Source organism: Calonectris borealis, chromosome 1 (assembly GCF_964195595.1).
Source record: "Calonectris borealis chromosome 1, bCalBor7.hap1.2, whole genome shotgun sequence".
Classification (NCBI taxonomy): Eukaryota; Metazoa; Chordata; class Aves; order Procellariiformes; family Procellariidae; genus Calonectris; species Calonectris borealis.
In genome coordinates, this window is record NC_134312.1 from 67014253 (window position 1) to 67030882 (window position 16630).

Here is a 16630-nt window from a genome sequence, read left to right on the forward strand (position 1 = left end):
TTTCTGTTCTTGAATAAATATCTCTCCACAAGCAAGACGACAGAAAATACTTGAAATCACAAATCATTAAGGAGTGTTAAATAGATTACAGGAAAAATGTTTAAAGCCAGGAGCCTAAATGTGTATCTCAAAATCTACATATAGTCACCCAGACAAGTATGATCTGTAATTTCAAAGTATGTGGGCAAAAAGAAGTCATATAGGTTTCAATACAAGGTTGCTCAGCCTGCTTTATACAGCAAACCCAGTATTTTCCATGATAACTAAAATACAGACTTTAGGGTGCAAATTTCCAGATATCTAAATTTCATAATTCAGTTCTATCACTTTAATATGGATTTTATTTTAGGAATACTAAGCATCTAAGAATATATAGCATCATTGTAACTTCAAATTCAGCACATTTGGAAAAAAAAGTTATCACTCAACTGTATTGTTCCAGATTTGCTACTATTTTTACACAGCTGAGCTTACAGCATCTTAAGTGAAAGTTTTGTTATTATCAGATAGTAACCATCAGCCCTTAACTGGCAGAAAAAAATAAAAACTTACCTAATGCCCAAGAAATGGAATTACCTAATGCCTGAAGTAATGCACTCCTAACAGACATCACGTGCCTCCATCTCCCATATTGGTATACTAGACAATTATATTCCACTTAACTACTGTTTCTCTTATATATAGCTATGTATCATACACTTTATTTCACAGAGGAGTCCTTGTTACCATATCCTTACATTTTAACAATTTGTCACCAAGGACCCAGATTTATGACTGAGATTTTATGGATTAGTAATTGATTTAGTGCACATTTTTAGCTTACTGTAGATGGAAGATACATGTCAGTTGAAAACTCTTTCCTTCAGGTTTCTGCTGGGTTTTGTGTCTCTTTTTTTTTTTTTAACCTTGCCCTTACACATTTGGGGCTAGCCAAGTGCACGCACATGATCAGTTACTGAAGCTCAGCAGAGTTATGACAATTCATTAAGCTGCAAGAATAAGATCACGTTTGAGACCCATCAATTATAGTTATGCCAGTTCTTCCCTCTTTGGCGGGAAGAAATCTGAATTCTCAGTTTATAACACATTTTATCACTTACATCCTGATGACAGTGCTGTTTGCCAGCAGGTGGTGGGCACAGCCTCAACAATTAAATCATTGCCCCGTTTTACCTTTGACTTACCCATGCAGCCAGGACTTCAACGCTGGTCTTCAAGTCATACCTGCTATAAATGACCCTGAGGTGCAACCATGAAATTTGGGGTATATTGTTAAGACATAGCATTCTTCATATGAGATGCTTAAATAAAAACTTTCCCAACTGTTTGTAGGTGGGAATCACATGCAGTTATCAAAGAAAGAAAGGACTGAATGCAAATGTTCCCCTCAACTAAACTCCGACGAGCTCTGCATATTTGCCATTGCTGTGCAGACACCTGGAATTATCCCAGTCAGTGCAACCTTTTATTGCTACTCCGACGAGCTCTGCATATTTGCCATTGCTGTGCAGACACCTGGAATTATCCCAGTCAGTGCAACCTTTTAATGCTTTGTAAAAACTCTGTGAGGTATTCAGGGTATGAGAAAAACTCTTCCCGGCCACCTAAAAAAAAACCAACTTGTCTTTATTAATACTATGAACTATACAAAACACAAGCTATTGAGAGCACATTTTTAATAAGAGGAATCATAGATTCAGGCTGGACAATAGCTGTTAAGTATCCTGGATTAGCCATCAAATTGAGAACCAGAGGCTATGCCTACCAGACAGTTTAACCCAATTGTGAACTCCCCATGTACCCCCATACCAAATGCTCTAGCTCTCCTCAAACTCAAATGCCAAAAGATTGAGAGCTCCGTCCTGCTGGAAATACGGGGCCAGGATTCAGTGCAGTTTGGCATCCTGCATCTTGCCTTGTGGATATGAGTAGATAAGACTCCAGTCCTGAGCAAGACTAAATCCAAATCATGCTGTGTTCATGTTTGGCCAACAGCCAAACTTTTATAAACGAATTATTTCACCAAGCCACCTGTTCCCTTTGCCTGACCCAGATTCCTATCTTTAGACTTAGAGGCTTGTTGATCCTTTTCCATCTTCCTATCTGAGCTTGACAACTACTAGGAGCTGGTTCTCCTCCTCTAAGTATCCAAAACAGAATTTAAAACTCCAACCGTTAACAACTTCCAGCTTCCCTCCATGGATGCAGCCATTAGTCAGTGATGACAAACAGCACTTCGCAGTTCATTCTCAGTACGCCGACATTTAAATCCAGCCAGAGTGAGTAGGAGAAGCAAGGAAAGGCTGTTTGGTGAGGATCAACTTCCCAGAGTGCATACTGAATGCATGGCCTTGCTCCTGCTAACCGCGTGTCATCTGTGAGCTCTGAGAGATCACAAAATTAAAAATAAACAAACACAGGCAAAAAAGAACAGGAAAGAAAGATGAAGTTTATATATTTTAGTTGAAATGTCCCCAGAAGTGACTGACTGAAAGGAAAGGTGACTAACTCTGGTAACTGAGGACGACTTCTTTTATGCTGCTTTGTTCAGCGCAGCGTTATATATATTACTGCTAGCACTGGAAAACTACTTGCTGTGTCGATGGCTTTAACGCAGCTGTACAGCGCAGAGGCAAATTAGGTGGGATTCAGGGGAGAGAGGGCGATGGAGTGGGTATGGCACGACTGTGTGGATAATGGGCCCCACTCCCAGCGCTGATCCCAAGGACGAGTGCATTATCTAACCTCAGTGGGCATCAATTTTCCTGTCTGGGGTTAAATAAATAAACAACCCCAGAAACCAATAATTAAAAAAAAAAGTTTGATTTTTGCAAAACCTTATGAAAGGATGTCTTCTTCCTGTGTACTCCTTCAGCCAAACCAATTTTAAAGCTGCCTTAAAAGTGATCTTTCCAAGGATGATTTTAATAGCAAGGCTGCTACAAAGCAGAGCTGACAAATCCTCTGCTGTTTCATTTTCTGCCCATGTTAAAACAACATTTCGAAGTATTTCTCAGATTCCCTCATGTCATTACAATATCTGAGCACAGCATGGAAAGTCTAGTTTGCCACAAATGGCCAGATTTCTTACATTCACACAATGACAAAAAGGGTCTTTAATATAAAAAATTCAGCTCCATGTCTTACGGAGCAGCAAATCAACACTGATTAAGACGTAGGGCAGAGACTGAAAAAGCGAAGATAAAAAAGTACATAAACCATCATGGACAGGAGAAGAATGCTGTACAAGAATGAGAGGCAGAAAGTGAAAGGCTGCAGACAGGGAGTGAGGAACCACAAGAGAGATGCAGAAAACAGGAGTGGACCAATTTCAGTCTTAGTGAAAGCCTTTTGGTGTTAATAGTCTTCACAGGTCTGTCCCAAAACCATAGATTTAGGACAGTGGCCTACTTTTTCCTTTTAAGTTAATTAAACTTCGATAGTGGAAGAAATTCAGAAACACAAATAATCATAATCCCAAAATTGTTTTTTAATACCACCCTCTGCAGAAAAGCAGAGTTCCCATTAAAACACTAATCTGCAATCTAGTTTAATTTCTTCCTGCTTACTTCAGCTTTAGGCACCTGCTCTTGCTGAGATGCATTTTTCACCTTCTGTCTAGTCCTAACCATCTGTAGCTGGTCTGTATTCATGGACTGCTTTCACAGTACAGTATGAAAAATTGCTGGTTTCTCCTCATAATCTTCTGCTGCTAGTGATGCAAGTGGGTAAAGGGTCAAAGGGCACATTCATGTCTGTACATGCCATATCAATTCCTCTAAATTAGGAATAGACCCTCTCTCCTCCCCCATGAAATAGAGCGTTGTTGAGTTCAGAAGGAAATGAGGAAAGAAGAGGGCTATGAAAGTCACGCCACAAACATAAGACAGTTCAGCAGAAAGGAATGCACGCTTTTCAGTCTCTGCCACTATAAATTAAAATCATCCCAAAGAAAAAGTGTATGGTACAGAATAGTATTGAATTAAACATTACCCCCTCAGGTATCAGACAAATATGGAAGGGAAATCCATAGCAAAGGCAACTGTGCAGCAAAGCCCTATAATGTAGCAGAGCCACGAGGGATGCAGAAACAAGTGGTGAATCAGATTTTATTCCCATTGTCCATATGCTGAACAAAACACCAATGCAAAAGCATGATAGAAAATGAGGTGCTGAAAATGAGGAGCTCATTTGAAAAACTGAAAGGTTGTTCAAGAAGAAAGCTCTTTTTCTGGAAGACCTCAATATAGCCAGAAAAACATGATCTTGCATGTATTTTCCTCCAACTGCCAACTGCATAAGGTACATAAAAGTTGCCCAGGTGCAAATTTACTCTATATATCTGACTGAGAATGCTTCTCATTTTACCATGATGAATGTTCACAAATTACTGGTTTATGCCAAGTCTTATTTTCTCCATCATTGTTTTGCCCCTACTCGCACTTTCAATAAAGCCAGGTGTTCGACCTGACTGCTGTTGTGCATACAGACTGAAAGAAAATCTAAATGCAATACAGAAGGGAAGAAAGAATATTTCACCTAAAGGAAGGTGAAAAGATGGTAGCAAATTAATTTTTTTGATCCATTACAAAAGGCGTAATTCCAAACAGATGCGGACCTTTAGATTAAAATCTCTTCAGTGAGCCCTAATTTTACATTATTGAGCCTTAGACGGGAAGTACTTCACAATAATAATGCCTGGCTCACCCATTAATACTTCCATCAGTCATTTTGTATTTGGTACAAATGGAATATTTTCTAGAAAATCTATGGAAAATTAACTTTTCCATGACATAAAATCCAGTTGCAACTTCCAGTTTTCTCAGAGGAGTTCAACCCAGATGACTGATTCAATGAGAAGCCCTCAGATTAGAGAGGGATTTCTTGGATGAAAGAGTGAAAGTAAGAAAATAATTTAACTGTGAGGAGAAAACAAATTGAACTCTATTTAGCTTTATTTCAGGAGTATGTGAGCCCCCAGTGTTTAAAGCTGACTATCATTGTTTAAGGGTTGGGTATTGTAGGAGGTCTAAAAATCACACGTTTATCTGTACTGGCTTATAAGGATACAATGCAATTACTGAGAGCAACTGTCAATACAGTTGCCTGGGAAAAAAAAAAATAAAGGTTCATCTGCATTTTATTTTGCATGCTGCCAAAGCAACAACAGCAACAGCCCTAATTTCCTCTAAGATTATTTCAGATGCTTATGTTTTCTGTAGGCTAATGTACAGGATTCATTTCCTCTTAGAGGAAGCAATCCTGCCGTAATTCGATGAGCATCTCTTTTAACATCAGTACCCGTTTAAGCAGTTCATCCCGTTCCCCTCTTTCCTCAGCATTCATTTCTATCCTCGTGCTGACTTTTTGGCAATAGAGGTAAAACGGTTTATGGAAACGTATTGTGAACCAGATCATGTAACCAATCTGGGTTACAGATAGCATACACCCCCTCCTCGGTTATTTTTAACTGAGGTCAGTTTTCTACCCTGGTGTGACAGCATAAACACTTGCAAAACTGAGAGCCAGAACAGGGGCAAGGAATGACAAAAAGAGATGCAGGGTTGTCTTGCTGAGAGAAGAGCACATCAAACTACAGCCTTAGTAACCCCAGGTCAATGCAGGCTTAATGACAAGCAAGAGAAAATGAAATCCAAGCGAGAAGTGAAGCTGTGGCTCTGCTAATGGTCACTGTTTCCAGGCAGCATGCTGTTATGTATTGGGTAACTCACAGCAAGCTGCTACTGGAATTTAATCGGGCACAGTGGGCACCCTCAGAGACCTTGCATTGTTCAAGGTCCCTTGCTATCTACCTCCTTTCTTCTCTAGTCCAACCTCCTGCTCACAGCAGGGTCAGCTCCAAGCTCAGTCCGGGTTCCTTAGGGATGTATCCAGTTGGAGCTTGAAAACCCCCCTGGAAGGACACACACAGCCTCTCTGGGCAACCTATGGCACTGCCTGTTCTCATGGGGAAACAATTCTTCCTTAAATCCAGTCTGAACCTCTCTAGTTTCAATTTATGCCAGTTGTCTCATGTCATAGAATCATAGAATCATTAAGGTTGGAAAAGACCTCTAAGATCATCGAGTCCAGCCATCAACCCAACACCATCATGCCCACTAAACCATGTCCCTAAGCACCTCATCTACACGTCTTTTAAATATTTCCAGGGATGGTGACTCAACCACTTCCCTGGGCAGCCTGTTCCAAGGCCTGACCACTCTTTCAGTAAAGAAATTTCTCCTAATGTCCAGTCTAAACCTCCCTTAGCGCAACTTGAGGCCATTTCCTCTCGTCCTATCGCTTGTTACTTGGGAGAAGAGACCAACACCCACCTCGCTACAACCTCCTTTCAGGTAGTTGTAGAGCGCGATGAAGTCTCCCCTCAGCGTCCTCTTCTCCAGGCTAAACAACCCCAGTTCCCTCAGCCGCTCCTCCTAAGACTTGTGCTCCAGGCCCTTCACCAGCTTCATTGCCCTTCTCTCGACACGCTCCAGCACCTCCATGTCCTTCTTGTAGTGAGGGGCCCAAAACTGAACACAATATTCGAGGTGTAGCTTCACCAGTGCCGAGTACAGGGGCACGATCACTTCCCTAGTCCATGCACCGCTGTGAAGAGCCTGGCTCTGTCTTCTCAATAATCTCCTTGTAGGTATGGGCAGGCTGCTGCTGGGTCCCCCACAGCCATCTCTTTTTCAGGCTGAATGAGCGCAGCTCCCTCAACCTCTCCTCACAGGGCAAGTGCTTCAGCTCTTGACCATCTTGGTGGTCCTCTGCTGAACTCGGTCCAGTTTATCCTTGTCTTTCTTGTATTAGGAAAGCCCAAAACTGGATGCCGTTTTCTAGATGGGGTCTAACAACTGCCAATTTGAAAGTGATAATCACTCCTTTCAACCTACTGGCTATGCTTCTGCTAATACCAGTCCGGGATGCTGTTAGCCTTTTCAGTGTCAGGGCACACTGCTGGCCCACGTTCAGCTCACTGTCCTCTAGGATCCCCAAATCCTTTTCCACAGACCTGCTCCCCAGCCAGTCAGTCCCCAGCCTGTAATAGCTGAATGAAAGCTTTGGAAGCTGCTGCTTGATTTTGTTAAGGCATTCCTTATAAGCATACCTCCCAAAATGAACCGCTCAGAGCATCTTCCCACTCTTTTGTTGCAGACCTACGCCTATGAGGAAAGCGCAGAGTGATGAATGCCCCTTAGGGCTGTTTTGGATCCAGCTGCTGTGCGAGCCCCTGCGTAACAACTTGATCACAGAAGTTCTTAAATTGCCTTCCACATGCTCCTTTCTGCATGTAACAGTTTCCCGTACTGCTCTGCTCTCTTCTCCTACCCAGGCCAGCTGTGAAAGGGAACTGGGTAAAAACTCTTCCATTAGCAGCGTATGCCTTAGAGACAGAGGTAGCGTCAGCTGGGCTCTGGAGGAGGCAGCACTGCAGACAGCATCCGAGTGCCATCCCTCCAGCTCACTCACCCTTGCCCTGTCCTCATCCTTGAGCTGGGTGCTAGGCAGCACGGCCTTTCTGAGTGACACAACGTGAACAGATAAAGTGCTGAGATCCGGGTGAGATGCTGAAAATGTTCAGCCTCATTCAGCACAGGCCCACAGATGCTGTCACTGGAAGGAGATGTAAAGATACACTGAGGTGGCATCAGTTCACAGCTTTCTAGTGATGTATTTGGGACACATTCATCTTTGGGGAGAATTCAGAACACTTTATTAGGATTTATGAAACACTTCACACTTTTCTATGCATCCGTGATGCAGACAGGTGTGTACAGCAATCCCCATTTAACAGGGATAGAGAGTCTCCCCCACTTCTCCCTTTTTTGGATCCAGAGAAGTCCCAGAAACTATACACTTCAATGATGGAAGAGGCAGAGAGGAGACTCCAGCAGCAGGCGTGAGAGAGGCTTCGGAGAACAGTGGAGGAGTTGGAGGGGCAGCATCATGTCAGAAGAGAGGGGAGGAGGAGCTTGAGTCACCTGTGTTAAAGTTGTGCAGGGAAGAGCAGAACAGAAAAAAAGGTGCTAGAGAGAGCTTCACCTCTATTCCTCAAAAATCCCCTTCAGTCACAAACCAAGAATTGTTTGTGGAAGCGCCATTACTAAACTGAATAAGCACTTCATAATCATTGATACATCATCTCCATGAAGTAAAGAAAACAAGAATTTTTGACCTGCCAGGGATAGGGCTGCTCACCAATAGCCTGGTTTCCAATAATTTACCAAGGATAATTGGGTTTAAAGTAACGCAAACACCAAACTGCATCTTCAACCTGGAAATCAGATAGCCAGCTCTATGTGTAATCTAGGGGAAGGGTTTGTCTCCATAGAATGAAATACATAAAAGCCAAGAAGCCAAGCGAGATATTGCCTAAATTAGTCAGTCGGAGAGGGAGTCAAGGAGAGGGACTTGAGGATCTACTCAGCTGCCATGTTCATTATTTGATTCCCAAAGAAAAATCTCTGCTTAGGATTTCCCAGGCCTAAATGTCTTGCCTTCCACCCCCATTTTATCATGACCGGGGGTAACTGATATTTTTCCCTTTAAAAACATTTCAGGCCACCAGTAACCAGTAGCTAATCACAGAATCATAGAAGAGTTGAGGTTGGAGGGGACCTCTTGGGATCACCTCGTCCAGCCCCCTTGCTCAAGCAGGAACAGCTACAGCAGGAAGCTCAGGCAAAAAGATCAACATGAAGCCATTTTACACTTCATTAAAAGAATGAAAACTAACAAACATTATCCTTACAGCAAATGCAATGTGAACATATAAGACCACAAATACTAAAACCACTGGAAAAATGCTTTCCATAAAATATGCTGGTCATTAAACTCCCACCGCAGCAAGACAGTGAAAACAGGCTACCTTCAGTCCCATGACTAATAGCAACGAGTCTTATTCTCTGCATTCTTATGAACTGCAAGTTAAAAGGCACATCTGGTAGAGTAACTTTCTGAACAGGGGCCCTAAAACTATAGTGTTTTACCCCAAGGCCAAAATTCCACTAGTTTGAGATGTAATTGCATGAGGCATAGACACATCATTTACAGACTGAAAAAAAACCCTATGAAAATTAATAACGCTTTAAAAATAATAACAATGTTTTGTTTAACGCTACAAACTTGGCTAGCATGAGGACCACAAGTACTCCATCTCACAACACTGAAAGCTGTTAAAGTCAGCGCAACAGAGTATACCTTTTCACATTCCTACCATTCAGTTCATTTTTGAAACATAAGGTCGGTAGCTGATAGGTGTCTCAAGTCTTTCCTGGACAACTTACATGAGTAATTACTGCCCTATTTGGAAGAAGAAGTCCTTATTAAGTCACTGATGAAAACTTCAAAGTTTTTGTAATGTAAATCAATCTCATGGCCCAAAACATCAAAGTCTTAGGCTAAAGCAGAGACCTCTGAATACAGCACAAGAAACATCAGAGGTTGCTAAACCAATTCATATTGCATGGTGGAGAGCATATATCCTGTATACAAGTATTAATATTTAATGTAATGTATTGCAATTTGCTTTTACTTCAACATCCTATAATGGCCTTACTTTCCCATCTCACTCTCCAACAATGGAAATTATTGTATAGCTGAGGCTCTGTATTGCAATGTATGTGGAAAAGGCCCCACTGAAGTTCACTGGAGTTTTGAATTGCAAAGGAGGATGGGAGAAGACTTCAGAGGACTGCTAAGCCATGACTGAGTAGTTAAAGATGGGCAACTCTGTTTGCTGAGCAATAAATACAATGAGCTCCTAACAACAGAACACAAGAATTTAATAATGAAATGGTTCAAAAATGAAGACTTGCCTCAATAAAATTCAACCCCAGTAATTGAATCTGTTCAGAGAAGGTCTGCAGAAGGAGAGGTAATAGTCCTAAGCATAATCCTGCCCACACACTTGCACCTACTATTCCTCATGAATGGATAAGCTATTTGTTTCAGCGCAAACCTGTGGCCTAATTTCTATACCCCAATGTGACTTCAGAGAGGCTGCATATGTAGCGAGGTAAGAGCAGAAGTATACATAACGCTGACATAACGGGAGTCTTCCAAGCTCCCGTTAGTCCGTCATGGCATTTTGATGTCTCGCCATGCAGACCACACCCAGGCTGTCATCCAGGTCATCCTCTGCAGGGCCTGCTGGAGATGACACACAAAGACCCTCCTCCACATATTTTGGAGGAAGCCTTAATAAAAAAAGCTGTCTTTGGACTTCTTCTGCCACGTTGAGAGCTTTCAGACAGAACCCTACAGACCCAAAATCTACGCTCCCAAGTCGCCACAAGACAGTTTGCCCGAACCACCTGAATTCTGCCTCACTAGTGTCGTCAGACATGCCGTTTGCTTATGTCTCACAGTTACGAGTCTGATCTGCATTCAGGGAACAGTCATAATGGAAGGGGTAACAGAGAAGTTTAGAAAATAGATTACAGTGACAGGAAGGGATACGAGCAAATTCTCCTTTACAGGGCTTCATGTGCAGTAAGAATCAGTGTGGTTTCTCCTACAAAGGTTAGAAGCGAGAAAAAAATCTCTTGCAGCCTAGGTGGGAGACAGAAATGCCCTACCTGCAGCTATGGAGAGCTCTGGAACTGAGAGCCCCGGGCCTGAACTGGAAACTGGAGAGCTCCACTCTTGCTTGGCATCAGGCAAGCTACAGGATTTATCCTCTTCGTGGATATCCTCAGTGTCCATGCTGTGGTTGGCACAGCATGAAGGCACGGCCCCACGGGAGACGTTCTGGGCTGCAGAGCATGCAGGCCCATTGACTTCAAGGGGAGGTAAACAGGAAGAGAATTTGTGCCCATCTTTGATTTCAGTTAATCGTGTTGACTAATCCTTCTAGTTTAATAATTTCAACTCAATTCCTTGCACTACCCTTCTATCTGTGGCCACGTGCACCCATGTGTCACCCTGGTTTCTGATCAGTCTTCTTTTGTACATTCTTCTGACGGGATAACAGCTAGCTACAGCTCCGCTTATCTCTTCCTTTTTTTCTCTCCCCCCTAGAAATTGCATTGCAGTTTGCCCCCTTAATTCTCTTCCTCTTTTACTGCCAGGTCATTTCAAATAGCACTACCTTCATGCCAGTGTGAGTTATGTATCTCTAGCCCTGAACCTGTGATTACTGGTTTCAAAGTCCTGAGTCTACTGCATAGGCTCAGCGGGGGTGGGGAGGCAGAGATCAAGTTTAAGGAGATCAATAGGTTTTTCTGAAAAACAGCTTTATTCTTCTTATTGAAAATATAATTTTTTCAACTCTTCTGGACACTGAACCAAGTCTGTAGCATAACTCATTTACCTGCAAGTAAAATGAAACCTTTATTTTATTAAAAATACTTCTAAAAGTGCATCATTTAGTATTCTAAAGAGTATATTCACATATAATCTAAGTTTATTAAGTGGCTTCCCTCAATATGGAATACATTGATGATTTCTAACTGAATAGAATTTCTGCACATTATACATAGCAATATATTGTTGTAGAACGAAAAGGTATCTTTCAAATTTGGGAGAATATCTGTTCGATACTTTATCTTCTCTTTTCAAAATACGCAATTAGTTACATTCTAAGATAGTATGAAAATACCATAAATGAAGAGATATAAGTGCTGCATATGTGTGTTACACAGACCCCTTCTGTAGCTCCCCTGTATGTGCACTGTATCAATCTCAAGTTACTTCCCTTAATGATGAAGACAGGAAGAGTGATGATATTTCAGAGTCATGTTTAGCAAAGCTGAAAGGTAAAGTGTAGCACTCCCTTCTTTATACTTTGGATCTTGCAAAAACACATTTGAAAGATAAACCAAAAACACCTCTCCGATCAAATATTTTATCCTTTCAGCATGACGCAGAAGTTTAATTTCCACTGGGGGAAATGTGGGGGGTGGAATGGGGGATGACCTCAAGACTAGTGTACGGCTACTTCACCCCCTTAATGGCAGCGGTTCCCCTGACTGGCAGAATAGAGCAGGTCTATAAATAACTTCCAAAGGAATTGTCTCTCTCCTCAGGCGCTGCAGACAACTGTTTACACAGATCCCGAGTCCTTATTTTGTGAGGTTTGCTCAGCTCGCATCCTACGGGCTGTTTAATTTCCTCTTCCTAAAAAAGCCTTGGACGATGCAGGTATGACCGGAGGCACCCTCCAGTGCTGCAAATCCCTGTTACCAGAAGTTGTGGCTCCCGGCGGCAGGGGATGGAGCGCGGCCCCGGCTCCAGGGAAATTTCCCGGGGCAGGGGGGGTTGCAATCTTGTGTAATCCGTCCTTAAGCTCCACGGTCCCGGCTGATCCTCCGGCCCCGGGAAACCCCTCCTCCCCACCCCACGAATCCCCGCAGCCACTCCAGGGCCCGGACATCTTTGCTCTCCCACCTGCAGGGGGCTGGCCCGGGGCTCCGGGGAGGGACACGCGTGGGGCGCCCCCGCACCTCCCCGCACCCGGCGGGGCTGCGCGCCCCTGCGCGGCGCGGGGCGGCGGGGAGAAACAAAAGCCTGGGCTCGCTCACCTCCTTCAGCTGCTCCAGCTCCTGCTTGAGGCCGTCATACTCCGCCTCCAGCTCGTCGTACTGCTGCTTGAGGGTGAGCTTCTCCTCCAGCACCACCAGCCCATACTCCGCCGCCTGGATCTTCTCGTGGGTCGTCTCGGAGAGCTCCCGGGTCAGACGCTCGATCTCGCTCTTGTAATGGTCCGCACCCTGCAGCACCTCCTCCGCAGCCATAGCCCCGCCGGCACTACCGCGCCGCCGCGCCGCCGCGCCGCCGAGGCAACCAGGGGGCGGGCGCGGCCGAGGGGCGGCACCGGCACCGTCCCCGCCGCCGCCGGCCTGGGGATGGGGATGGACGGGGATGGGGGCCGGGGCCGCCCGCAGCAGCCGCCGCCGAGCGCGGGGGCGGGCCGCCCCGCCGCAGCCGCGGCCCCCCCCCCCGCCTCCCCCCCAGCCGCCCGCGAGGCGGCGAGGCCGCGCTCGCCTCCCCCGGCCCTGCGGCGGCCCCGGCTGCCGGCGGCGGGGGCGCCTGGGCCGGGCAGGCGGGCGGGCGAGCCCCCGCTGCCCGGGGAGGCGGAGGCGGCGGCGCGCTGGAGGCCCGGGCGGCGAGTGGGGCGGCCGGGAGCGCGCCTTGGTGCGGCGGCTCCCGGGGAGATGCTCCTGCTGGCGCCCGCCTCTTCCCAGGGAGCCGGCACCTCCGCCTCCCTTCCACACGGTCCCTCCCCTGCGCTCTTTAAGATGACAGCGTCCTCACGGTTGGCATTCCCCGCCAGGGAAGCGGGAAAACAGCATTAAAGCACGGGGGCACGGGCAGAAGCACCCGGAGCGGTGGATGCGGCCGGAGCCCGGAGCGGTGGATGCGGCCGGAGCCCGGCGCGCCTCAGGCCGGGATGTCTGTCATCTTGTGCTCGCTGCCGCGGGGCTGCGTGTGCGGGGCGGCGTGTGCGGGGCTGCTTCTGAACCCGGCCGCGTCCCCCTCCAGTGCGCTCCTGGCAGCGGAGCGGAGCGGGGCTGGCCAGCCGTGGTGCAGTTTTAGCGCCTCTTGGTTTTCCTCAGCATGTTGCAGCGGTGGTGGTGCTGGTAAAAATAGAAAGGGAGATGCAGCCCAGTAAACTGCGGGAGCAGGAGGACAGCCTCAAGTATTCCCCTGTCATTTCGGGAAACTGGGAAGGAAGAGCTGCCGGCTCCTTTCCCTGTCCCCGGTGAAGGCACATGGGAATGGGCAAGGAAACCTGGACCTGAAACAGCGGCGGGATCGGGGCACTGAGCTGAGGCCACACTTCCATGACTGTTAGTGCAAGACCTCTGCGCTACTGATTAGACAGCAGGACAAAACTGATTCAGATCAGATGCGGTCACACCATTGTTTCTCTGTCAAATTAACCGGAGGACCTGATGCATAGATTATGTCAGTTTTATGCTGGCTTTATGCTGGCTGCAGAAAGACAGATGCTACTTGTCCAGCATAAAATTAGAGTGGTGCAGGCAGACAGTAACTGAACTCATACAAAGCCTGCCAGTAAAAAGTTAACACACCAGATTAGGGGCATTTTATATGCTTGAACTGGAAGAGTGAGTTCATCCTGGATCAATGTCATAATGTCCCGTGTCACAACTCTTTTTGTTTGGTACTAGGAGTCTTAAACCCAAATTTACTGTTTCTTCAAAATATGGCCTGCAAACAGAGACCTGATCCTATTGATAGCGACCAAGTTTTGCTCTAAGTACTAGCAGGATCGGGTTTTCATGCTTTACGAACATCTTTTTTTTTTCTTTCTAAAATACTAACAAAATTAGGTCTTTAAAGTTTAACAATTGAGTTAGAATTTCCAGGAAAAGGAAGGTGCTTTTTTAAAAAAGGAAGTTACATGTAGAAGGTGGATGTTGCTGCCCACCAATGCAGCACTGTATTGGAAATCAAAGAGGCAGATTCCCCTTCTTGCTAACCTGTTAATGCGGTTTTAAAATAGCCACATCCCCTTTCTACCTCGGCTTCCCCATGTCTAAGAAAGAGGTAAAAATGTTTAGACTTCTCAGCAAAGTGCTTTGAGATCTGCAAATGGAAGCACTAACACTTGTTATACAATGCATGCATACAGTATATATCTATTTTATAAATATATGTGCATGCATACATGACTAACACATTGTAATCTAGCCTGCATAAACACTACTTCTTGTAGGCTAGAGTACATAATGGAAGAGGGTAGCAAAGTAATAGATGTTCTGTCAATTTTGTATCTTAAAAGCAGCCTCCAAAAATGCACATTTTTAATAAATTCTAGTGTAGAAGCAAGTGTGAATATTAATAGGAAAGAAACAAATGTGAATATTAATAGATAAGGAGAGTGAGCGGCTCTCATCGGTGACTGAATGTCAAAACAAGGAGGAAAACAGCAGTACTCCAACAGTAATTCCAACTGTACACCTAACCTCAACGTCCTTTTCCTAAAAGAGGATGAAAGATTCCACAAATCAGAAGGAAAAAAAAAACCCAAACCCAAAGTGGGAGCAAAATGTTGTCTCAAGAGCATTTACAAGTTCTAGTCTAGCTGTCTTCCTCAGCTTTTGACCTAGGCCACTGTGCAAGCAAGCCTTTTGTGAACAGTCATTCAGGAATGGACCGGAAAAAAAACAGCTTAAGACCAGTGCTGAAAATGAGCGGTTGGGTCAAGGACAGCGTGGAAACTGGCTGAAGCAACCGGATGCCTATAGCTAATCTATCCTTGCTGCAACTCCACTTAACATCATTTAGTTGACAATGGCACTCACAACCCAAGGGCAGCCTCACCACATGTCTGAACATCTGCACCCCAGAGGGGAAATCTGGCTTGTTAAAATGTGTCCATTTTTCTGCAATACCTCACAAGAAAGTTAGGGAGAATCTTTCTGTTTAAAATTGGAAGGAGGCGTGAAGTCCGGGTGTTGTGCACTGTGCAGAAGTTCACAGTGGCTGTGGGAGAGTTTCCATAAACTGTAGGTCCTGTAGCTACTCTTAACTGAAAACACCCAGTATGCCCATGATTTGCTATCGTTAGTACCCATTTATTCTGTATTGTGCCTCCTAAACATACGCAATATCAATCTGGTTCCTTTGGTGATACTTGTCTTTGGTTTAGAAGTACTGCTTTAGAATTCTTCTTTAGGATGAAATGAGTCTCCCCCAGAGCTGTCACTTTCTCTCCACTGACTGCAGAGGACCTGATACAGATGTAAAAATTCAGACGTATACATTTAATTAAATGAATCCCACCTTTCGCATCTGTATCTTTTCTTAGGGCTTAAAACTGGCACCTGCGCTCTACTGTTCAGACTCCTCCATCTGTATTTATAATGGACTACTAAAGTCACTGATGGATCTGAAAAATATTCAAGCTCCTTTCCCTGATACAAGTGGCTCCAGTTCACTTCATTCCCGTCTCTGTGGAGATGAGAAAGGATGGATGATCCTATAAATAGCATCTCAGTTATAGGGAAAGACATCATTAAAGAAGGAATTGTTGCAGCATGACTTAAAGGTGGTCATTCCCTAGTGAGGATCTCATAAGTGAAACAATATGACCTCCTTTGATAGAGATTTCTTGCTTTCTGGAGTGCCTATAATAATCTATGGATTCAAGTGACTGTACAGTGGTGCCAGCAAGGTGCTGGTCTTGGTCACATATCTGGTACCTTTAGGAGCATACTTACCAGTGCAGTAGCCCTAAACAATCATATCAGCATTTTAAATAATTTCACTGCCCAGATGTGCATCACGTCACATTGGCTTAAGTCCTGCTACAATGCTCTTAGATTTTCTACCCTCCCAGCTCAAAAAACATGCCCTGATTTTATTAAAAGTTGGCATATCACACTCTCCTTCATTTTGCCCTGCTGTACCCCTTTCACATGAATATTTCAAACCTGCCTTTAGTCATTTAGTGACATTCAACATACTCTCATAAAACGAGCCTCCTTATGATTGCATTCATTTCATGGGCAGAAATTGCCTTTGAATTCCTGGCATGTGACACTGCTAGACTCTTAAACTAAGGATAGTAGGTTCCAGCACCAAAAAATGCTGTTCTGATTACACATTTTGTGAGACAATCGGATATTCAAGGACAGGCAAAATGATACAG

The 16630-nt window shown here is 44.7% G+C and overlaps 1 protein-coding gene across 2 annotated transcripts in view; it reads right to left on the minus strand.

The window, feature by feature from the left end:
- BICD1 (BICD cargo adaptor 1) overlaps nt 1–12904 on the minus strand; it is a 188050-nt gene extending 175146 nt beyond the window's left edge. For both annotated transcript variants that reach the window (XM_075158472.1, XM_075158468.1), the window contains exon 1: nt 12531–12904. In XM_075158472.1, the coding sequence (XP_075014573.1) occupies nt 12531–12743 (213 nt within the window). In that variant the 5' untranslated portion in view covers nt 12744–12904. The remainder of the gene's footprint in view (nt 1–12530) is intronic.
- Between the last annotated feature and the right edge of the window lie 3726 nt (nt 12905–16630).